The sequence below is a fragment of the Delphinapterus leucas genome, chromosome 14 (genome assembly GCF_059928025.1).
Source record: "Delphinapterus leucas isolate spDelLeu-1000000601 "Yukka" chromosome 14, BTC_Dleu_Yukka2, whole genome shotgun sequence".
Classification (NCBI taxonomy): Eukaryota; Metazoa; Chordata; class Mammalia; order Artiodactyla; family Monodontidae; genus Delphinapterus; species Delphinapterus leucas.
In genome coordinates, this window is record NC_143142.1 from 418,086 (window position 1) to 435,582 (window position 17,497).

At 49.0% G+C, this 17,497-nt stretch overlaps 1 protein-coding gene across 5 annotated transcripts in view; it reads left to right on the forward strand.

Moving 5' to 3' along the window:
- The first annotated feature begins 1,200 nt into the window (after positions 1–1,200).
- Positions 1,201–17,497, forward strand: part of GOLGA3 (golgin A3) — a 44,983-nt gene continuing 28,686 nt past the window's right edge. For 2 of the 5 annotated variants that reach the window (XM_022597807.2, XM_089894274.1), the window contains exons 1-5: positions 1,204–1,526; positions 6,906–7,218; positions 9,352–9,594; positions 12,231–12,343; positions 16,652–17,310. In XM_022597807.2, the coding sequence (XP_022453515.1) occupies positions 7,086–7,218; positions 9,352–9,594; positions 12,231–12,343; positions 16,652–17,310 (1,148 nt within the window). In that variant the 5' untranslated portion in view covers positions 1,204–1,526; positions 6,906–7,085. Of the gene's footprint in view, positions 1,527–6,905; positions 7,219–9,351; positions 9,595–12,230; positions 12,344–16,651; positions 17,311–17,497 lie in introns of those variants that run through there. The other 3 variants (XM_089894277.1, XM_022597810.2, XM_089894275.1) reach the window with 3 other exon arrangements.

Sequence of the window (17,497 nt, forward strand, 5' to 3'; positions counted from 1 at the left end):
CCTCAGTCCTGAAAATTTTCTATCTTTTTTTCTGTAAAAGTTTTATAGTTTCACACATTTTTACACTTAAGTCCATGATCATTTTGAGTTAAAATTTGCATTTGCAGATGACATGATAAGCTATGTAGAAAATTCCAAGGAATTTACAACCAAAAATCTCCTAGAACTAATAAATGAGTTCAGCAAGGTCTCAGGATACAAGATCAACACACAGAAGTCCATCACATTTCCATATACTGACAGTGAACATGTGGAAACCAAAATTTAAAACACAATATCATTTATAGTCATTCCAAAGAAAATGAAATACTTAGGTATAAACTTTAACAGAACATGTACAGGATCTGTATGCTGAAAATTACAAAATGCTGATGAAAGAAATCAAAGATCTTAATAAATGGAGAGACATACCATGTTCACGGATTGAAAGACTCAACATAGTAAAGATGCCAATTTTCCCCAAATTAATTTATAGTTTTAATGCAATTCCTATCAAAATCCAACAAAGGATATTTGTGGACACAGACAAGTTTATTCTAAAATTTATCTGGAAGGACATGGACCCCAGAATAGTTAGAACAGTCTGAAAAAGAGTAAAGTGGGAGGAATCATCTAACCCGGTATTATGGCTTGCTGTAAAGCTACCGCGGTGAAGACTGTGCTGTTGGCAGAGGGATAGGCATGGTGATCAACGGAACGGTGCAGAGAACCCAGAAACAGCCAACAAGCAGCCAACTGACTTGACAAATGTACAAAAGCAAGTTAATGGAGGAAGAATAGACTTTTCAATAAACAGTGCTGGAACAATTTGATACCAGTAGACGAAAAAGAAAGAAAAATATCTTCATCTAAACCTCATGCCCTATGCCAACAATTTTCTTTCTAAAGATTGAAAAAAAATACGTATATATATACACACACATATATAAATAAACATTGCTACGGCTCCAAGGCAGGAGTCACTTTTGCATTTGTACCTGAAAAACAAGGACTAGCGCGGTAGAAGTTTGTGCTCAGGGGCCAAGGCCAGGGGCCAGCGGCCACCTCCGAGCCACACGGACCCAGCCCCCGCCCCGGGTGCTTACTAGCCACGCCCCCAACACGGTAGGGGCGGGGCCAGGACGCCCATACACTGACAGCTGGGGCGGGGCGGGGGCGGGGACCAGAGCTTAGGCACGCCACTTCCGCCGGAAGCTCAATTGCCCGGCTTCCTGTTGGAGTTGGTCCGGCAAGTCCGGGAGCTGCGTTTCTGACAAGGGAAAGAGCCGCAAACTCACGTTTTCAAATCCGCCTTGGGCCAATTGTGAGTGAGCTCGATCTCGACACTGCAGCTGGAGCAGTCCCGGCCCGAGGGCGGCTGCTGGCTAGCAGAAGAGGACCTTATCTGTTCCGGAACGGAGGCTGCGCGCACTGGCTGTTTCCGGGGGGCCGGACTCCGTCGCCGCGCCGCGCTCCGCCTCGCGCGGGGCCACGTCTCCGCCTGAGCGGCCGGGCGGGGCGTTTGCCGCGGCTTCCTCAGCGCCGGGGTGAGGGTCGCGGGGTGGCTCCTGGGCAGGGGCTCCGGCCGGGGAGGGCGCGGGGAGCTAGGGAACCGCGGCGCGGTCGGAGTGGGGGCCGGGCGAAGGGCGGCGGGACCGGGGCGGACGCGGAGGGCCGGCTGCGGCTCCGCCTAGAGCGACAACGCCCCGCGCTAGTCCGGCTCCTCACCGTTGGTAGCCTCCGGGCCTGGAAGCCGGCCTGTGTAGCTGTTAGGGAACTGGCTTCATAAATATACATACGTTCGAGCCCTTCCGGAGCGCTGTCTACCCGTACCGGGGAGTGATCTGTTCAGAGGTGCCCACAACTGCTGTTGGTCTTGTTCTTTTGCAGAACTTCTGTCAAGATGACATGTGTGACATGGTGTCGGGTGGTTAGTGTGAAGCCTGGTTTAAAGAGCCCATGTGCTCTCAGCCTCTCAGTCCACCTCGATTCCATCTCGATTTTGGGTGCTTAGAGGCGTTTCACTGGTGCAGTGATACCTTTCAGAGGCAGTGGGGTCAGGCGTAGTCACAAGTCTGCAGGTGATGCAGGTGAACAGCTCGGCCTTCATTCAGCAACTGTTTGTTGAGTGTCGGTCGTGTGAGCGGCACTGTTCATTGTAGGTGCTGGGATCCAGAGCCGAAGTCGTGTCAGGGTCCCTGCCCTCACTGAGCTCACGCTGTCGCGGAGGGATGCGGAGGATAAATGAGGTCATTGCTGAGAGAGTATTGGGCGGTGCTTGGGGTGGGCCTGTAGGAGACCCCATCGGCGGAGGTGACTTTTGAGCCAAGGCCTCTGTGACAAGAAACTAGCCAAGCAAAACTGTGGGATAAGAGTGTTTCGGGCAGAATGAAGAGCAAGTGTGATGACCCTGAGGGAGGAGTACCTTTGGTGTTTTGAGGTAGAGAAGTATGGCAAGTATGTAATGAAAAAGGAAGAAAATGATAGGGAACAAGGATGCAATGTAGGGAGGGGTCAGATGGTATGCAGCGTCCTAGTTCGTGGTGAGAGGCTTAGATTTGATTGTCAGTGTGATTGAAAAACACTGGGACGTTGTAAGCCATTTACAGGTGACTCGTGGATTTTTCTTTTTTTTACATTTTAAATTGTCCCTTAAATATTGCAAATATAACTTTTTATTGGAGTGATAGCCTTCAGTTCCAGTGGACCTTGAATGGCAAGAAAAGGAAATAAAAGTCATCTGACATTACTCAGATTCAAAAGTAACCTTTTTTTTTTTTAGCCAGTTGCCTTAAGCAGCAGTATAATTTTTAAATTTAACTAAACTTACAATATTATGTTAGTTTCAGGAGTATAACATAGTAATTTGATGGGGGTTTTTTTGTTTTTTGTTTTTTTGGCCATGCCGTGCAGCATGCGGGATCCTAATTCCCCAACCAGGGATCGAACCCATGCCCCCTGCAGTGGGAGCAAAGAGTCTTAATTACTGGACTGCCAGGGAAGGCCCTGATGTTTTTATAAATTAGACTCCATACAAAGTTATTATAAAATATTGGTTATATTCTTTGTGCTGTACATTGCATCCTTGTAACTTATTTATTTTATACCTAGTAGTTTGTACCTCTTAATCCCCTTCACCTACTTTGCCCCTCCCCCTTCCCTTCACCTCTCTGGTAACCACTAGTTTGTTCTCTGTATCTGTGAGTCTGTTTCTGTTTTGTTATATTTGTTCATTTGCTTTCTTTTTAGATTCCATAGTGATAACATACAGTATTTATCTTCCTCTGTCTGACTTATTTCACTAAGCATAATGCCTTCCAGGTCTATCCATGTTGTCGCAAGTGGCAAAATTTTGTTCTTTTTTTTATGACTGAGTAATATTCTGGCGTGTGTGTGTGTGTACCATATCTTCTTTATCAAAGCAGCATACTTTTTTTTTTCTTTTCTTTTTTTTTTTTTTTTTTGCGGTAAGCGGGCCTCTCACTGCTGTGGCCTCTCCCGTTGCAGAGCACAGGCTCCGGACGCGCAGGCTCAGCGGCCACGGCTCACGGGCCCAGCCGCTCCGAGGCATGTGGGATCTTCCCGGACCAGGGCACAAACCCGTGTTCCCTGCATTGGCAGGTGGACTCTCAACCACTGCGCCACCAGGGAAGCCCAGTATACTTTCTTGAATGAGAATATATTCAGTTGGCTTTTACCTATTGATTTTGACAAGCAGCAATTGAAGGGAAAATAACACTAATAATAATAGCTGCTATTTATTGAGCTCATGGGACGTGTGCAGTTAATCCTGGCACAGATTTTTTATTCTTTTTCTCATCATCTTACTGATGAGATCGCCGGCTAAGAGTGGTTAAGAAATCTGCCCATGATCTCACAGGTGAGGGTCGGGGAGTCAGGACCTGCAGCCAAGATGTCTGATACCTGAGTCTGTCCTTTACATTACACTGCTATATGGTAACATTAGGCTTTCCGGGTTTTCACTTCGGCCATGCTGTTGTTTTTCTTTTCTTTTTGGCTGCCCCACGTGGCTTGCAGGATCTTAGTTCCCCCACCAGGGGTCGAACCCATGCCATCGGCAGTGCATGTGCTGGTGGTCCAGAGTCCTAACCACTGGACCACCAGGGAATTCCCATGCTCTGTTGTTTCTAATTGCCGATAGGAATTAAAGAAGATGGGGTAGATGGAGCTGTTAATGTGCATATACCAAATCCATGTAATCTTCTGTCTGGGGGAAGCTGGAAGTCACATAGGTGCCTGAGATGGTAGTTTCTTGATCTGAAGTCTCTTGATGTCAGACAGTGATGGACCTAGAGTTACACGCACTTTGCGAAGTTCTAAGTGACGGTTTGCCTCATCTCTTCCCTCTGGGAAATAGCAGAATGCACATGGTCAAAAACAGTACTGTGATTAGGCTGATCTCTGCTTTTTAATCACAAAATGGAGTGTGCATGTTACTACTAACAGCTTCCTTGTGATGTGCTCCCAGCTGTCTGACCCTCCTTGACCTGTTTTTGTCAGCCGTCTGAGATAATGAGGCCCTGGACAACTGAATCATGCTAAGTAAAATTCACAGGAGGCTGAGGATACACGGAGAATGTCAGGGTATTATGGACAGGGAGAAGTGTCCCTTCACCAGAGGCTGCTTCTGGTGGTCTGTGAATTCCATCTCTTGTCTGGCTTCAGGAAGAGCTGCATGTGAACAGGAGCCACCTTCATAAGTTACCAGAACAAGTCACAGTCACAGGGTCTCGAACTCTCGGCGGCTGCACCATCCATCTCTGGAGGGGGTAGGGCTCCTTGGGAATCAGAAGGCTTCTTGTTTAGTAAGAAATCCAAATAAAGGGAAGCCAGTGAGCGGAGTGTGCGTTGGCACTGGGCTCAGACGGCCTGATTCATTTGTCTTTGGCCTGCCTTCCTCAGTGGACGTGAACATCTAGGCCAGTGTTCCTCTTTCCCGCACAGTGTCAGGGTCAGGTGTGGTCACCGCTTGCCTCGGTGGCGCATTCTCTGTGGCTCCTTGGCTGCCCCTGTGCCCTCCCTCCTTTGGTTGGCATGTTCCGTCTTCCGTAGGTAAGTCCAGTCCCGCTGGCTGTCGCGCTCTTCCTGGTCACTGTCACTGCTTACCTGCCTGTGACCATTCACGTGCAACTCTCCCAGTTTATACCTCCCAGGGTGTTCTTTGCCCTCACTAGAACTGCGGCTCCCAACTGCGTTTAGTAGAAACAGACTTATTCTGTATTTGACAAGGCATTGTGGATGACCAAGGATGCAAATACTGTCATCGTTTTGTTTTGGAACCACTAGCTTGGTTGTTAAGGGGTGGAACTTGGTGAGGCAGAGATTTAAGTCAGTAGCCTGTGCTGAGCACTGCTCTGTGCAGGGGATGTTCCAGGGGGTAGGGGCAGACTTGGAGTCGTGATTTCTGCATCCAGGATCTTACAGCGTGATGGAAGAGATGGGCACACACACACTGCGGTGTGATATGCTTGCAGGGGGTATCGTGATGGCAGAAGCGAGTGGGCCACGTGCTTTACCTGAGGCCCAGGAGGGACTTGAGAGCAGTGCCTGATGGTAGACATGGAAGGGTCCATGGAGATTTGCCTGGAGTCAAGGAGAGAAGGGCATTGGCAACAGTTACCCATGTTTTCACACATTTCTATCCGTGGTCCTCTCAAGTACAAACCCTTAGAACTAGCTCTACACTTAATAGTAGACATAGGGAATCCCCTGCTTGTCCAGCGGTTAGGACTGCGCCTTCACTGCCGAGGGCCCAGGAACTAAGATCCTGCAAGCCGAGAGGCGTAGCCACAAAAAAAAAAAATTGGCCATAGCCTTTTTATATTCGTAACAGCACTGTTATTGATCCATGGTATCGCTGGCCTGTCGGGCGCCAGGTTGCAGAGGGGAATGTGTGGATGATTGGAGCTGTGGGCCAAACACCACTGGGTTCCCGTCGCTGAGCCTCACCACGGGGTAGACCAGGTTGTGCCAGCCCCAGGCTATGTGTTTGTGGGTGACAGGGTGACAGAGGACTGTGGAGAAGCAGGCGCACCTGCCTGTCCAGTGAGAGTCAGCTCCTGCTTAGGCTCTTCAGAAATGTCTATATGGGATTTGTAAGCTGGGGAGGAAAGTCATGTAAATTTTTGTCCTGAAACCCGCGATAGTATCCTCATTACACTTCAAATGTGATAAGCAGTTGCCAGACTTCGGGCAAAGTTTTGCCACCTTAAACTCAGCCTGGCAGGATGGGCTGAAAGATAGCAGATCCTGCGAGAAATGAAGGATGCGTTGGTTACCTGCTGTGACATGCTGTCTCTGCCCCCATCCCGGGACGGCTACTTCCCTCTGTCCTCGCCCCCTGTGCTTTCCTCCAACAGTGTCCAGTTTACCATGTCCCACGCCATCGCGTCTTCCATGTTGCCCTCTGGATCTGAGCTGTGGCCTGGGCACTGACATGCCAGGTCTCCTGGGGCAGGGGCTTGCCCTTTGATCCCTGGGAGCTCTTGGGCCTGTGCGTCCAGTACAGAAGCCACTGGCCACGTGAGGCTATTTACACACAAATTAGTTAAATTTAAATAAATACAGACTCAGCTCGTCAGTCACCCAAGGCCCACCCCCAGCTCCGTGGCCACCTCTGCCGATTCTAGCGCCGACTGTGGAGCTTCTCACCCTGGCGGGACGGTCTTTAGCCAGCGCCAGTGCAGGCACCCTGTAGGGATGGGCCCAGGTGGGGCTGGTTCAGCATTTTATCCTCAAAGCCTAGGATGTTGTAGGTGCTCAAGGATTATTTGTTGAATGAATAAATCTATATTTGTTTATTATACAGATGCAAATTGGGAACCAAATGTTAGTCTTGGAATTGTTACTTCAAGTCTGGCAAACGAAGTTTCATAATACCTTTTTTCTCTTTTTTCTCCTGTCAGGTATCATGATATTACTTGGTTTGATTTCAGGCCATTTGTGAGACTTTAAATCTTCCGAAAATGGCAGCCCTGGTGCGGCCCATCCCAGGAGCTCTCGGCTGTTGCTGATGGCAGAAACCAAGCTCGCTCGCAGTTCACTTGCAGCCCCCGACTGTCAGCCCAGCCCGTGTCACCCTAGCCATGGACGGTGCAGTGGCCGTACAGGAAGGCCTGCTGGAGGACAGACCCGGCAGTGGGATCTCAGCTCGCCCCGAGGCCCCCCCAGAGCCCACTGGCTCCCTGACATCACTGGACCAGTGGGATGAAGCCCAGTGTAAGTCACCAGTTACTCTGTGTGCTGCTGACTTTCTGCCTTCAAACAGGAGAATGTGGGTCAGCGTGCATTTTGGAGGAAGCCTGTGGTGTCTAAGACTGTAATGAACTTTTTAATTCATTCAAAGTGTGTTTTTAGTAATCAGATGAGGGTTTTGTTTTGTTTTGTTTTTTAGTTGATGCCAACCTTGAATCAAGCACCACGCATGTTAAATAGAACGGGAACTTTGTGGAGCTTTCTGCTCCAGCAGGACAGAGCAGCATGGTTACCGTTAAGGCTTCTGTAGGTCTTCACTGACACATCATTGTGCCCTGCCTAACATTCTACCTTTTTGGTTGGTTGCCAGAATTTTACTAACTGGGATCCAGAAATGGTCCACTAGTGATCTGAGGATTATTGGATCACATTTGCATGTTATCTAATGTGTTATTTGTGCATCGGAAGTACAGGGTGCATTACCCACTCCATTCCATGCCCCTTCCTGGTCGGTGTGTGCTTGAAAATCGTTACCGTGTGTATTTACTGATTTACTAGCAGAAAGTGCATTCCTGTTCTTGTAAAACAGTGCTCAAGCACCTGAAATGGCTTTGCTGGTTACTGCTCCTTAAACGCCAGGTGAGGCCAGTGTGGCTCGGCCCGAGACCAAGAGCTCTACAGTGGGACGGCTCCTAGGTCTGCCACTAACAGCAAGGAGCCCTCAAGCAAGATCCTTGATTTATCTCAGTCTCACTCTCCTCTTGAGAAAACGGAAAGATGAATGGTACCTGCATCTCGGGATGGTCGTGAGGGCCCACGTGAAATGCAAGCACCTGGGAAGCACCCGGGAAATGGTGCTGGCCGTGTGTGTGTCGTCATCGTTGTTTGTTTATCCATAATTAGGCTTGTGTTTGGAAACAATCAAGTCTTACTATTTATTGGGCCTTCTTTTAGGTTTCTTTTAAAGTGCAATATGATGCTCAAAAAATGACTTTGTTATGTAAACAGGAAGGTTTAGAGACTCTCCTAGATCCGTAAGTAAGCCTGTCAGAAAGCAGAACTGACCCGATTAACTTGGATCTGAGATGCAGGATTCCTCCCCCGACCCCGACCCCGACCCCGACCCCAGCAGGAGACTGAAGGGCTGTTTGTGTAAAACAACAGATGGTTGTGTCAGGGTGGTGGTGGGTCTCCCCGCTCTGCTTTGTGTCTGGGGTGCCCCGTTTATATTCTGGTTTTCCTTTCAGAGAGACATGACAGTAAGTAGCTATGTTAGTTGGGAGTCACATTTCAAGTGACAGAAACCCATTTTAAATTTGCTTGGGCACAGAGGGAACTTCCTGGATGCATACTGGGTACGTCATGAGAGCCAAGTGATGCTGACCCTGTGTGAGGCCGGGGCATTGCAGTGCTGGGGCCCTGGCACCTGCCTGGAAGCCCCACCACACGTCTCCCTGGCTCTTTGTCTGCCAACTGGCCGGTCTGTCATGGGGAGAGTGCTTTCTTTCTAGTTTCCTTTTGGCACAGAAATAGGTTTCAGTTAGAGCATAAACAAGTCTACTCGTAACAGTGTTAGTGGAGGAGAGTGAGCTTGGTAGCCGTGTGTAGTCACCACTGGTCAACTTGGCTTTGTATCCGTCAGGTGTTTGTCAGCCATGAGCACGGACTCTGGGTTCTGTGCTCAGCTTTGCCATAATCATTGTCAGCAGCTATTCTGACTCTGCCTTTGATTTCTCGTTTGGAATCAGCCCGTTGAAAACGTGAGGCTGTGACACGGGTTAGCACTGCTGTTAGCAACGCGTGGTAGAAACATCGTCAACTATGTTTTAAGCATGTGTAGGGTTTTTTTGCTATTTTTTAAAAAACAGACTTTCGTGAGATTTCTTGTTGGTCTTGTTTACATGAAGAGGAAACATTACTACTTAAATTCCATAGCCGTAGCGCAGAGGGTGAGGAGGGCGTCCTGCAGGTGAGCGTGTCAAGCTCTGTGAGGTCGAGTGACTTGTCCCACCTCACCGCCCACAGGAGGGGACGATCCTGCTGTCCTCTCAGAGTAAACAGATCCATGGCATGTGGAGATTGCTCACGTATCTAGATCCCCTCTTGTCCTGCTTGAGTTGTTAAAACCATGATGGCCCAGCACACCCTCTTTTCCAGGTGCCGGTGTCGAGGTAGACAGAGCTTCAGATGAAGGAGGAAGCCAAGGGGACACCTGTCCGAATGGGCCGGCGCCACAGTTCCCAGACCCTCCGCTGTCAGTGGGTCCTGAAGCCTCTCCAGGTGTGGCTGATTTCCATGACAACCTAAGGAAGTCTCAGGGGACTAGTGCTGAGGGCAGTGTTAGAAAAGAAGCTTTGCAGTCCCTCAGACTCAGTCTTCCTATGCAAGAAACGCAACTGTGTAAGCATCTTCCCACGGGGCTCTCCCCCTCCCCCCACCCCTGGGCCCTTGTCACCCGCCATCCTTCAGAGGCACAGGCCCTGCACCCCCCTTCCATTTGCTGTTTTATCACTGTGGTGGGTCGTACATTTAGCAGTTAGCTCCATTTCAGAGACAAGATACACTTCATCATGGCCTGATGGTCACTTGGGCTTGAGGCCCAAGTTTAAAGGGCCTGTGCATGCATGTCTTTTGTCACCCTGGGTGGTGAGCAAGCAGCCAGTGGGGTTTTGATCTTGACAGTTACACTTTTTTTTTTTTTTGCGGTACGCGGGCCTCTCACTGCTGTGGCCTCTCCCGTTGTGCAGCACAGGCTCAGTGGCCATGGCTCACGGGCCCAGCCGCTCCGCAGCCACGGCATGTGGGATCTTCCCGGACCGGGGCACGAACCTGTGTCCCCTGCATTGGCAGGCGGACTGTCAACCACTGCGCCACCAGGGAAGCCCGACAGTTACACTTTGAAGGCTTTCTTTTATGAGTTACTTTAATCAGTGTTCATTTTGTGCAATCTCTGGGGATTCATGGGTGAACAAGTTGCAAACTGGCAGCCTCTGAGCCCTAGAAACCTCCAGGCCTTTTTCTAACATGTAGGTTTTCATACACAGGCTTGTGTGATTTTACTTAATGGGATCATTTCACACGTGCTGTTTTTAAGCCTCATCCTCCCTTTAGTACCTCTTCCCCTCCCCTCCCGTCCAGGTCAGCCACATTCTCACATAGTCCTTTACAGGCATCTGGAAACAGCAAGGTTTGGGGGGTCATTGTTTTTTAAAATGGGGTTAATGTCCCTCACATTATTGTGTGCTTTCCTCACCTAGCTTTATCACGTGGATATTGCCCCACATCAGCTGATCAGCTGATGCAACTCCGTATCTATTCTCTTAAGGCTGGTAGGAGCCCCGCGTGTGGCCGGTAAGAGCCACGTGACCAGTACTGCAGTGAGCATCTCCCCATGCATGTTTGCAGCATTGGTGCTTTCGTTTCTATGGGCTCCACCCTAGAAGCAGAATTCATGGTCAGAAGCAACAGCTGTGTTTACCTCCATCATGTGTGGTCACGTTGCCAGGGCGCTGACGCCCTGTGAGGGGACACAGAGGCTGTTTCCTCTGAGTCTACCAGTCTGATGGGTGTGCTGTGATGCTGCCTTGATAGTTTCACTTGCAGCTCCCACTTCCCTGGTTACTAGAGGGTTCTTCACAGGCATTATTTTGTTAGGGCCACAGCGTACTTTAAACATCTCTGTAAACTAACTGTTAGCATGTCAGCCAAGATGTTGTGTGAAATCCTGGGTCCTGACCTGAGGAGTATGTTAGCTCTGGCCCGAGGTACCCACCCGGCTCACCTGCCCCCAGCCCAGCCCCGAGGCCATGTCTCTGGTGCTGCGCTTGCTGATTTCGGTCCCCAGGCCTCTGCTGTCTGGACCACTCAGCGTTGTGAACAGCATGAGAGACCTCTTGAGTGATGAGTGCACGGTTAGTGACACACTGCTGAACCCCTAGTGAAATTCGGCGGCAGCTACTTACCTCCTAGAATCCACAGCTGAAGATGCTTCCGCCCATAAAGGGGCTCAGTTACGGCGTTTCTCTGCTCCCGTCAGCCTGCTGTCTGACCCCCCTGGGGAGACCTGGGGCTCTCCTCCCTTTCACTCGCTGTTCGGCCCTTTTCTTACCCGAAGTGAAAGGTTTGGATTTTAGATATTTAAAATTTTGCTATTAGCCAGAAAGTTGTCAGAGTAGTTCCCCTCCTGTCCTTGAGCAGAGACCCTGGACTGGAGTCGCCTCAGGCAGGAAACTGAGGTGAGGGGCCCAGACATAACTGCATGAAGAAGGCGAGTTCAGCGGCTGTCGTCCCGTCAGGGTTGCTTCTCACGTTCCTCTGTACCGTCAGGGAGCGGACTTGGAGCTTGGTGAGAACCTCAGAACACTCACACTGGCACCAATTTCAAGTTCAGTTCTTTTGTTACTAAAGGCACAGGTTGCCCGTGTCCTGTTTTATTTTTTTATTTCAGGCTAAATATATATTAATTTTATTTATTTTTGCTGTGTTGGGTCTTCGTTTCTGTGCGAGGGCTTCCTCTAGCTGTGGCAAGCGGGGGCCACTCTTCATCGCGTTGCACGGGCCTCTCACTATCGCGGCCTCTCTTGTTGCGGAGCACAGGCTCCAGACGCACAGGCTCAGTAGTTGTGGCTCACGGGCCTAGCTGCTCCGTGGCATGTGGGATCCTCCCAGACCAGGGCTCGAACCCTTGTTCCCTGCATTAGCAGGCAGATTCTCAACCACTGCACCACCAGGGAAGCCCCGCCCGTGTCCTGTTTTACCAGCCGGGTGCCCATAGGGGGCGATACACTCGTGGCACGAGCACGGCCCCTGTGCTTGGCCAGTGTGTCTGCCACCAGGTGGGTCCTCTCTGTGGTCAGTGTCCAAGGCTCGCAGTTTTCTCTCCATCTGCAAACACTTCTTTCAAACTAGACAGCCGTGTGTCGTTCAAAGCTAAATCATATCGGTAATAAAACACAAAACAGCCAGGCTGCCGTTCTGATTGGTCCTCTGTGCCCTGGTGCATTGTGAGTTTCTAAATGGCCATTTCCCCACCTCAGGCTCAACAGAGGCTCCAGTGCCCCTGGAGAAGGAACAGCAGGTCCGACTGCAGGCTCGGAAGCAGCTGGAAGAGCAGCTCAGACAGTACAGGGCGAAGCGCCAGCAGGAAAGAGTGAGTCTCCTTCTCTCGGATGAGCTAGTGGAAAACCTCACGTGTGAAAAACAGCAATTGGTCAGACATAATTCCAGGATCTGCTGTTTATTTCTCTCTTTGGGGGGGCGGGATTCTGTGCTTCTCTGCAAGGATCATTTTTGTCATGTAGTTCCCACCCTTTGGTTCCCACCCCATCTGGTCCTTCTTCCCTCTAAGGCTGCCTTTTTGTTGGGCTGCCCAACAAATACTTGGGCAGAACTGCTGTCTGTGCTTGAGCGGCCAGTCCTGGGTTTGGCTTGTTTACTGTATAAGTGGCACAGTTTCTACTGAACTTTGCTGTACAGTGTTAGAATATGTGCCACGTCCCACACATATAGTAAGTATGTCCATATGCTTTGCTAAAATCAGTTTTGTTCAGGTATGAAACTCTCGTTAGGATACCAATGAAAGCAGCCTTTTTAATCACATCGAGTGACTCTAAGAAAGGGGGGTATGAAGGTTCATTTCACTCTTCATCCAATTTTTCTGTGGACTTGAAAAATGTCAAATTAAAGGAATTTAAAACTAAACAAACTTAAAAAACGCTTTTGGGGATTGATTTAGTAGTGACAGGTCCTCATCAAGGTTGGCCATTTGTTTTCCCAAGAGAGAACCTTGGCTTTTCGAGCGTCAGGGCTCTGAAGCCAATGTAAATGGACTGGAAGGGACAGCACCAGGCTCTGAACTGACAGAGGCTCCCACCCGGTCAGGGACTTCTAGGGATCTGTCCAGATGGCCTGCCAGAAAACATTACAATGATAGTCAATAGTCAATAGTAATTACGTGTGCTAGGCACTGTGTTAAATTCCCCACGGACTTTATAGTGAGGCTCGGACAGGTAAGGAACTTGCGGTAAAGTAGCAGAGCCAAGATACAGACCAGACAGTGTCTGTGTGCCGAGCTTTTCCACAGCTTGCCTCCTAGGGGTTTGCACCACAAGTCCAAGCTCTGCCTGGGTCATCCAACGTTAGGCAGTTAATGTGTCAGGAGTTCAGTGTGAAGTTTCACATCATTTCCCATCTTTAAAAATTATATGTATGCATATATGTGTATAAAACCTTAGCCTCAGTAAGATAACTTCTGTCCAGCTGCTGGGCTCATCACACACTGGTCTGAGCAACCTGACAGGCCCACTTGCTTGGTCACCCCGCCTTCCCCGCCCCACGCCGCACTAAGGAAGGCAGGCAGCAAGATGCCGGCTACTTTGGCCCCCACCTGTCCCCTGCTCTGGAGACCCTGGGGCAGGGCTGGCTGAGGAGAGTGCAGCCTGGCAGGGGCCGTCCTCATGCAGATCGGCATCTGGGTGGGCCCTCCCCGTGACCCAGGGGAGCTCAGAGCTGAAGTGACTGCCAGTGCCCCCGGCTGAGCTGGGATTTGAACCTGCCTATCTGAGCACAGAGCTGTGCTCCCCACTGCTGTGCTTGTGACCCATCAGCATGGCCTGTCGGTTCATGGAGTAGCATAAACCGAGTGAGGTTTTCTTTAAGAGTACAGGTTAGTTCAAAATGGGAGAATCTGTTGATAGAACTCATCATAATGGTCGTTCCATGTGGCAAGACTTAATGACCATCTCAGTAGCTGAAAAGGTATTTGATAAAACTCAGAATTCTCGATTCAAAAAATGCAAAACAGGCAAGCAAAAACAAACTAGGAGTAGAAAGTTACTTATTTAGGAATGTAGTTCAAACCTCATGTTTAAATGGTAGACATTGATGGATGAAAGTCCTCCCCTGTTTGAGAGCATCTCCACGCATGTGCCTTCACATAGAGGTGGTGATAATTTTTATGCGGGGGAGCCCCCTCTCTGCACTGCTCTTCACACAACCTTTCTCACTCCCCTGTCCTTAGCTCCTTCTCCATCAACACAGTGGAGGCCCTCCTCATCCTTCGTGACCATGTGTATGTACCAGCATTGCATTAACCAACCCACAGTGATTGACTTTAGGTGGTTTCTAATTTTTTGAAATTGCAAACAGTGTTGCAGGGAATGTTTTGTGTCTTGGTATACTTTTGTGGGTAAATCCTTAACTGTCAAATTATTGGGTAAAAGGCTTTATGTTAGTTGATATATATTGCCCTCCACGTAGGATGGACTGGTTTACATTCCGGTTAGCAGTCTGTAAGATCCTTGGTAGCATTAGAAATAATGAAAATTGAATGTTTGTCCTCTGATAAGTGAAAAAACCCAGTACTTCCTAACAGTCAGCGCCTCTTTGCGTGTTGGCTGTTTGGGTGTCTTTGTCGGTCTTTGTCTGTTCTTCTGTTGGTTGTCTTTTTGTTATGTTGGTACTGTATATGAGGAAGTTATCCCCTTCTAGTATTTTTGCAAACAATTTTTTCTTAGTTCGCCGTGACTTCTTTTGGCATACTTTTTGCTGCACATCAGTTTTTTTCTTTGTTTGTTTTTGGCTGTGTCGCGCAGCTTGCAGGATCTTAGTTCCCTGACCAGGGATCGAACCCGTGCCCACTGCAGTGGAAGCACAGTCTTTTTTTTTTTTTAATTCAATTAAAAATATATTTATTTATTTGGCTGTGCCAGGTCTTAGTTGCGGCACATGGGGTCTTCATTGCTGAGTGCAGGCTCTTCGTTGTGGCATGCGGGATCTTTAGTTGCCAAACGCAGGCTCTTTAGTTGTGGCATGTGGGCTCTGAGTTGCAGCATGCAGGACCTAGTTCCCTGACCAGGGATTGAACCCAGTCTCCCTGCATTGGGAGTGCGGAGTCTTAACCACTGGACCCCCAGGGAAGTCCCGGAAGTGCAGTTTTAACCACTGGACCGTCAGGGAATTCCCTGCACATCAGATTTGAATGTTTACAGTCAGAACTTTCAGTTTTTGCTGTTACTTCTTTTGGGGTTCATGTCATATTTGAGAGGATCTCCCCGTTTGAAGGATATAAGTAAATTCACCTCTTTTCTTCTTATGCTAAAAGTAAGAGATAGTATAAAAAGTATTAAAAAGTTGTGTTTTTTTCTGTGTAAATCTAATCCACTTGCAATGTTTTGGATGGAGGCGAGAGGTGGGAGTGAGCCTCTTTGTGGACAGCTGGCCAGTTATCTCAAATTGCTTATTTTGTAGTCTGTCTTTTCCCCACTGGTTGGAATGCTACCTTATTGTGGTGCTTCTTAAATATCTATAGACCCCACCTATGCTTGGACCAGTTCCTGGGCTGTGTTCTGTGTCATCAGCCCACCTACTCTTTTCTCATTCTCAGTGGATCTAATTATGGCAGCTTTATAGTGTGTGTTACCATCTGGGAGGCCCGGCATGTCCAACGCACCATGCCCCTAACTCTTCCTTGCTGCTCTGGCTCATTTATCCTTCCTCTTGTATCCCAGCATCGTTTTGAGATGCTCCTCGCCCACCTTGTCCCTTGCCACTTTGGGATTGCACTAACTTTGTAGAGTAACATAGAATATTAATCGTAAGAGAAAGTCATGTTGATTCAGCGCCAAGGAATGGTGTCTCCCCTCATCTCCAGCCTCATTCAAGGCCACTTGGGAAGTTCTGGCTAACATGATGATATGAGAAAAAGAAGCAAGAGATATAAATATTGAAAAAATAGGAGAAATGTTATTTGCAGGTGTTGGTAACACCTTGGAAAAATGCTGGAGAATCAACTGAAAAATTGCTGTCATTATAAATTTATAAAAATATAAAATTATTAAAATAATTGGGGTTTAGAAATTGTCAGTTTCAAATACAAATATGAAAAATCAAGTTGTCCTAGTATCACCAGTTATGAAATTAGTGGGAAAAGATAATATTTATAATATCAACAAAATAACAAAATATCTAAGTATTAAATTTAAATGACAACAAAAATGGTTTAGACTCTAGATAAACACTACATAACTTCCTCTGTCGAAGGTCAGGCAACAGATATAAATAAATGGGGGGAAGTGGCTCATTATCCCCTCAGTAATTATAAATTTAAGGTAGTTCTAATTCAACAGGACTTTTTTCTTAACTTGAAGAAAAATTTCAAGGCTTATGTAAAAGAATTATCATGGGAGAATAGCCAGGAATATTGTGTGAAGCAGGTGTGAGGAGGAAGGACGTGCTCTGGCGGGTGTTTGGAAATGCCGTCGGGTCAGAGTCAGGCATGTGCTTGGCTCTCACCCGAGGCCCCGTGGAGGCAGCAAGTCACAGAGCACGGGAGGCCCGTGCCGCGGCTGCGTGTCAGGGAGCCCTCGTTGAGTAATCGGCGTGGCCTTTCTGGATGGCAATTTCTGAATGCTGCTTGTCAATTTTAAACATAATTTTTGTACTTTCTTTTCCTTCTCAGTCAAGTCAACCTGTAACTAAAACGAGACTTTTTAGCACACTTGATCCTGAACTCATGTTGAACCCAGAAACCTTACCGAGGGCCAGTGCCGTGGCTATGACCAAAGAATATTCCTTCCTGCGCACCAGCGTCCCTCGGGGGCCGAAGGTGGGCAGCTTAGGGCTCCTGGCACATCCTAAGGAGAAAAAAAGTTTCAAATCAAGCAAAATTCGGTCTCTGGCTGATTACAGAACTGAAGATTCAGACGCTCGGAATTCTGGTGGAAATGTTCCAGCTCCGGACTCTGCCAGGGCCTCCCTGGAGCAGAACCGAGGCAGTGGGACGTCAGTGGTGTCTGAGCTCAGCTTGTGTCCCGAGGCCGACGACCGCCTGGAGGATGCGTCCCTGACGGGGGACAATGTGTCCGAGGCTGACGGGACCGAGAGTGACAGCTCCTCCTATAGCAGCGTCTCCGCCCGAGGGACGGCCGGCCTTCCAGTGAACACGGGGGGCGTGCGCCAGGCCCCCTGTGGGGTCAGCAGCCAGGAGATCGCCGCCAGCGCCCTGGGCCAGCTCCCCTCCATCTCGGATGTCCTCCAGGCCGCAGCCGCCGAGCGCCAAGAGCAGAGGCAGAAGGTCAACGGGGAGACGCGGAGCCGGGCCGACAGCATCTGCAGCAGGTGGGTGAAGCCGGGCCTGCGAGGCACTGCCTTCCTCTCCGAGTCCCCCCTTGGTCTTTAATGCTTCATTTATATGCATTCTGTCTCTTTGTAAGAAGTGGAATTGGCTCGAATGAGTAATCACCTGCAGTGTTAAGATATCCTGCCTTCCAGGATCTGTGTAGACCTGTCTCTAAAACTGCACAGA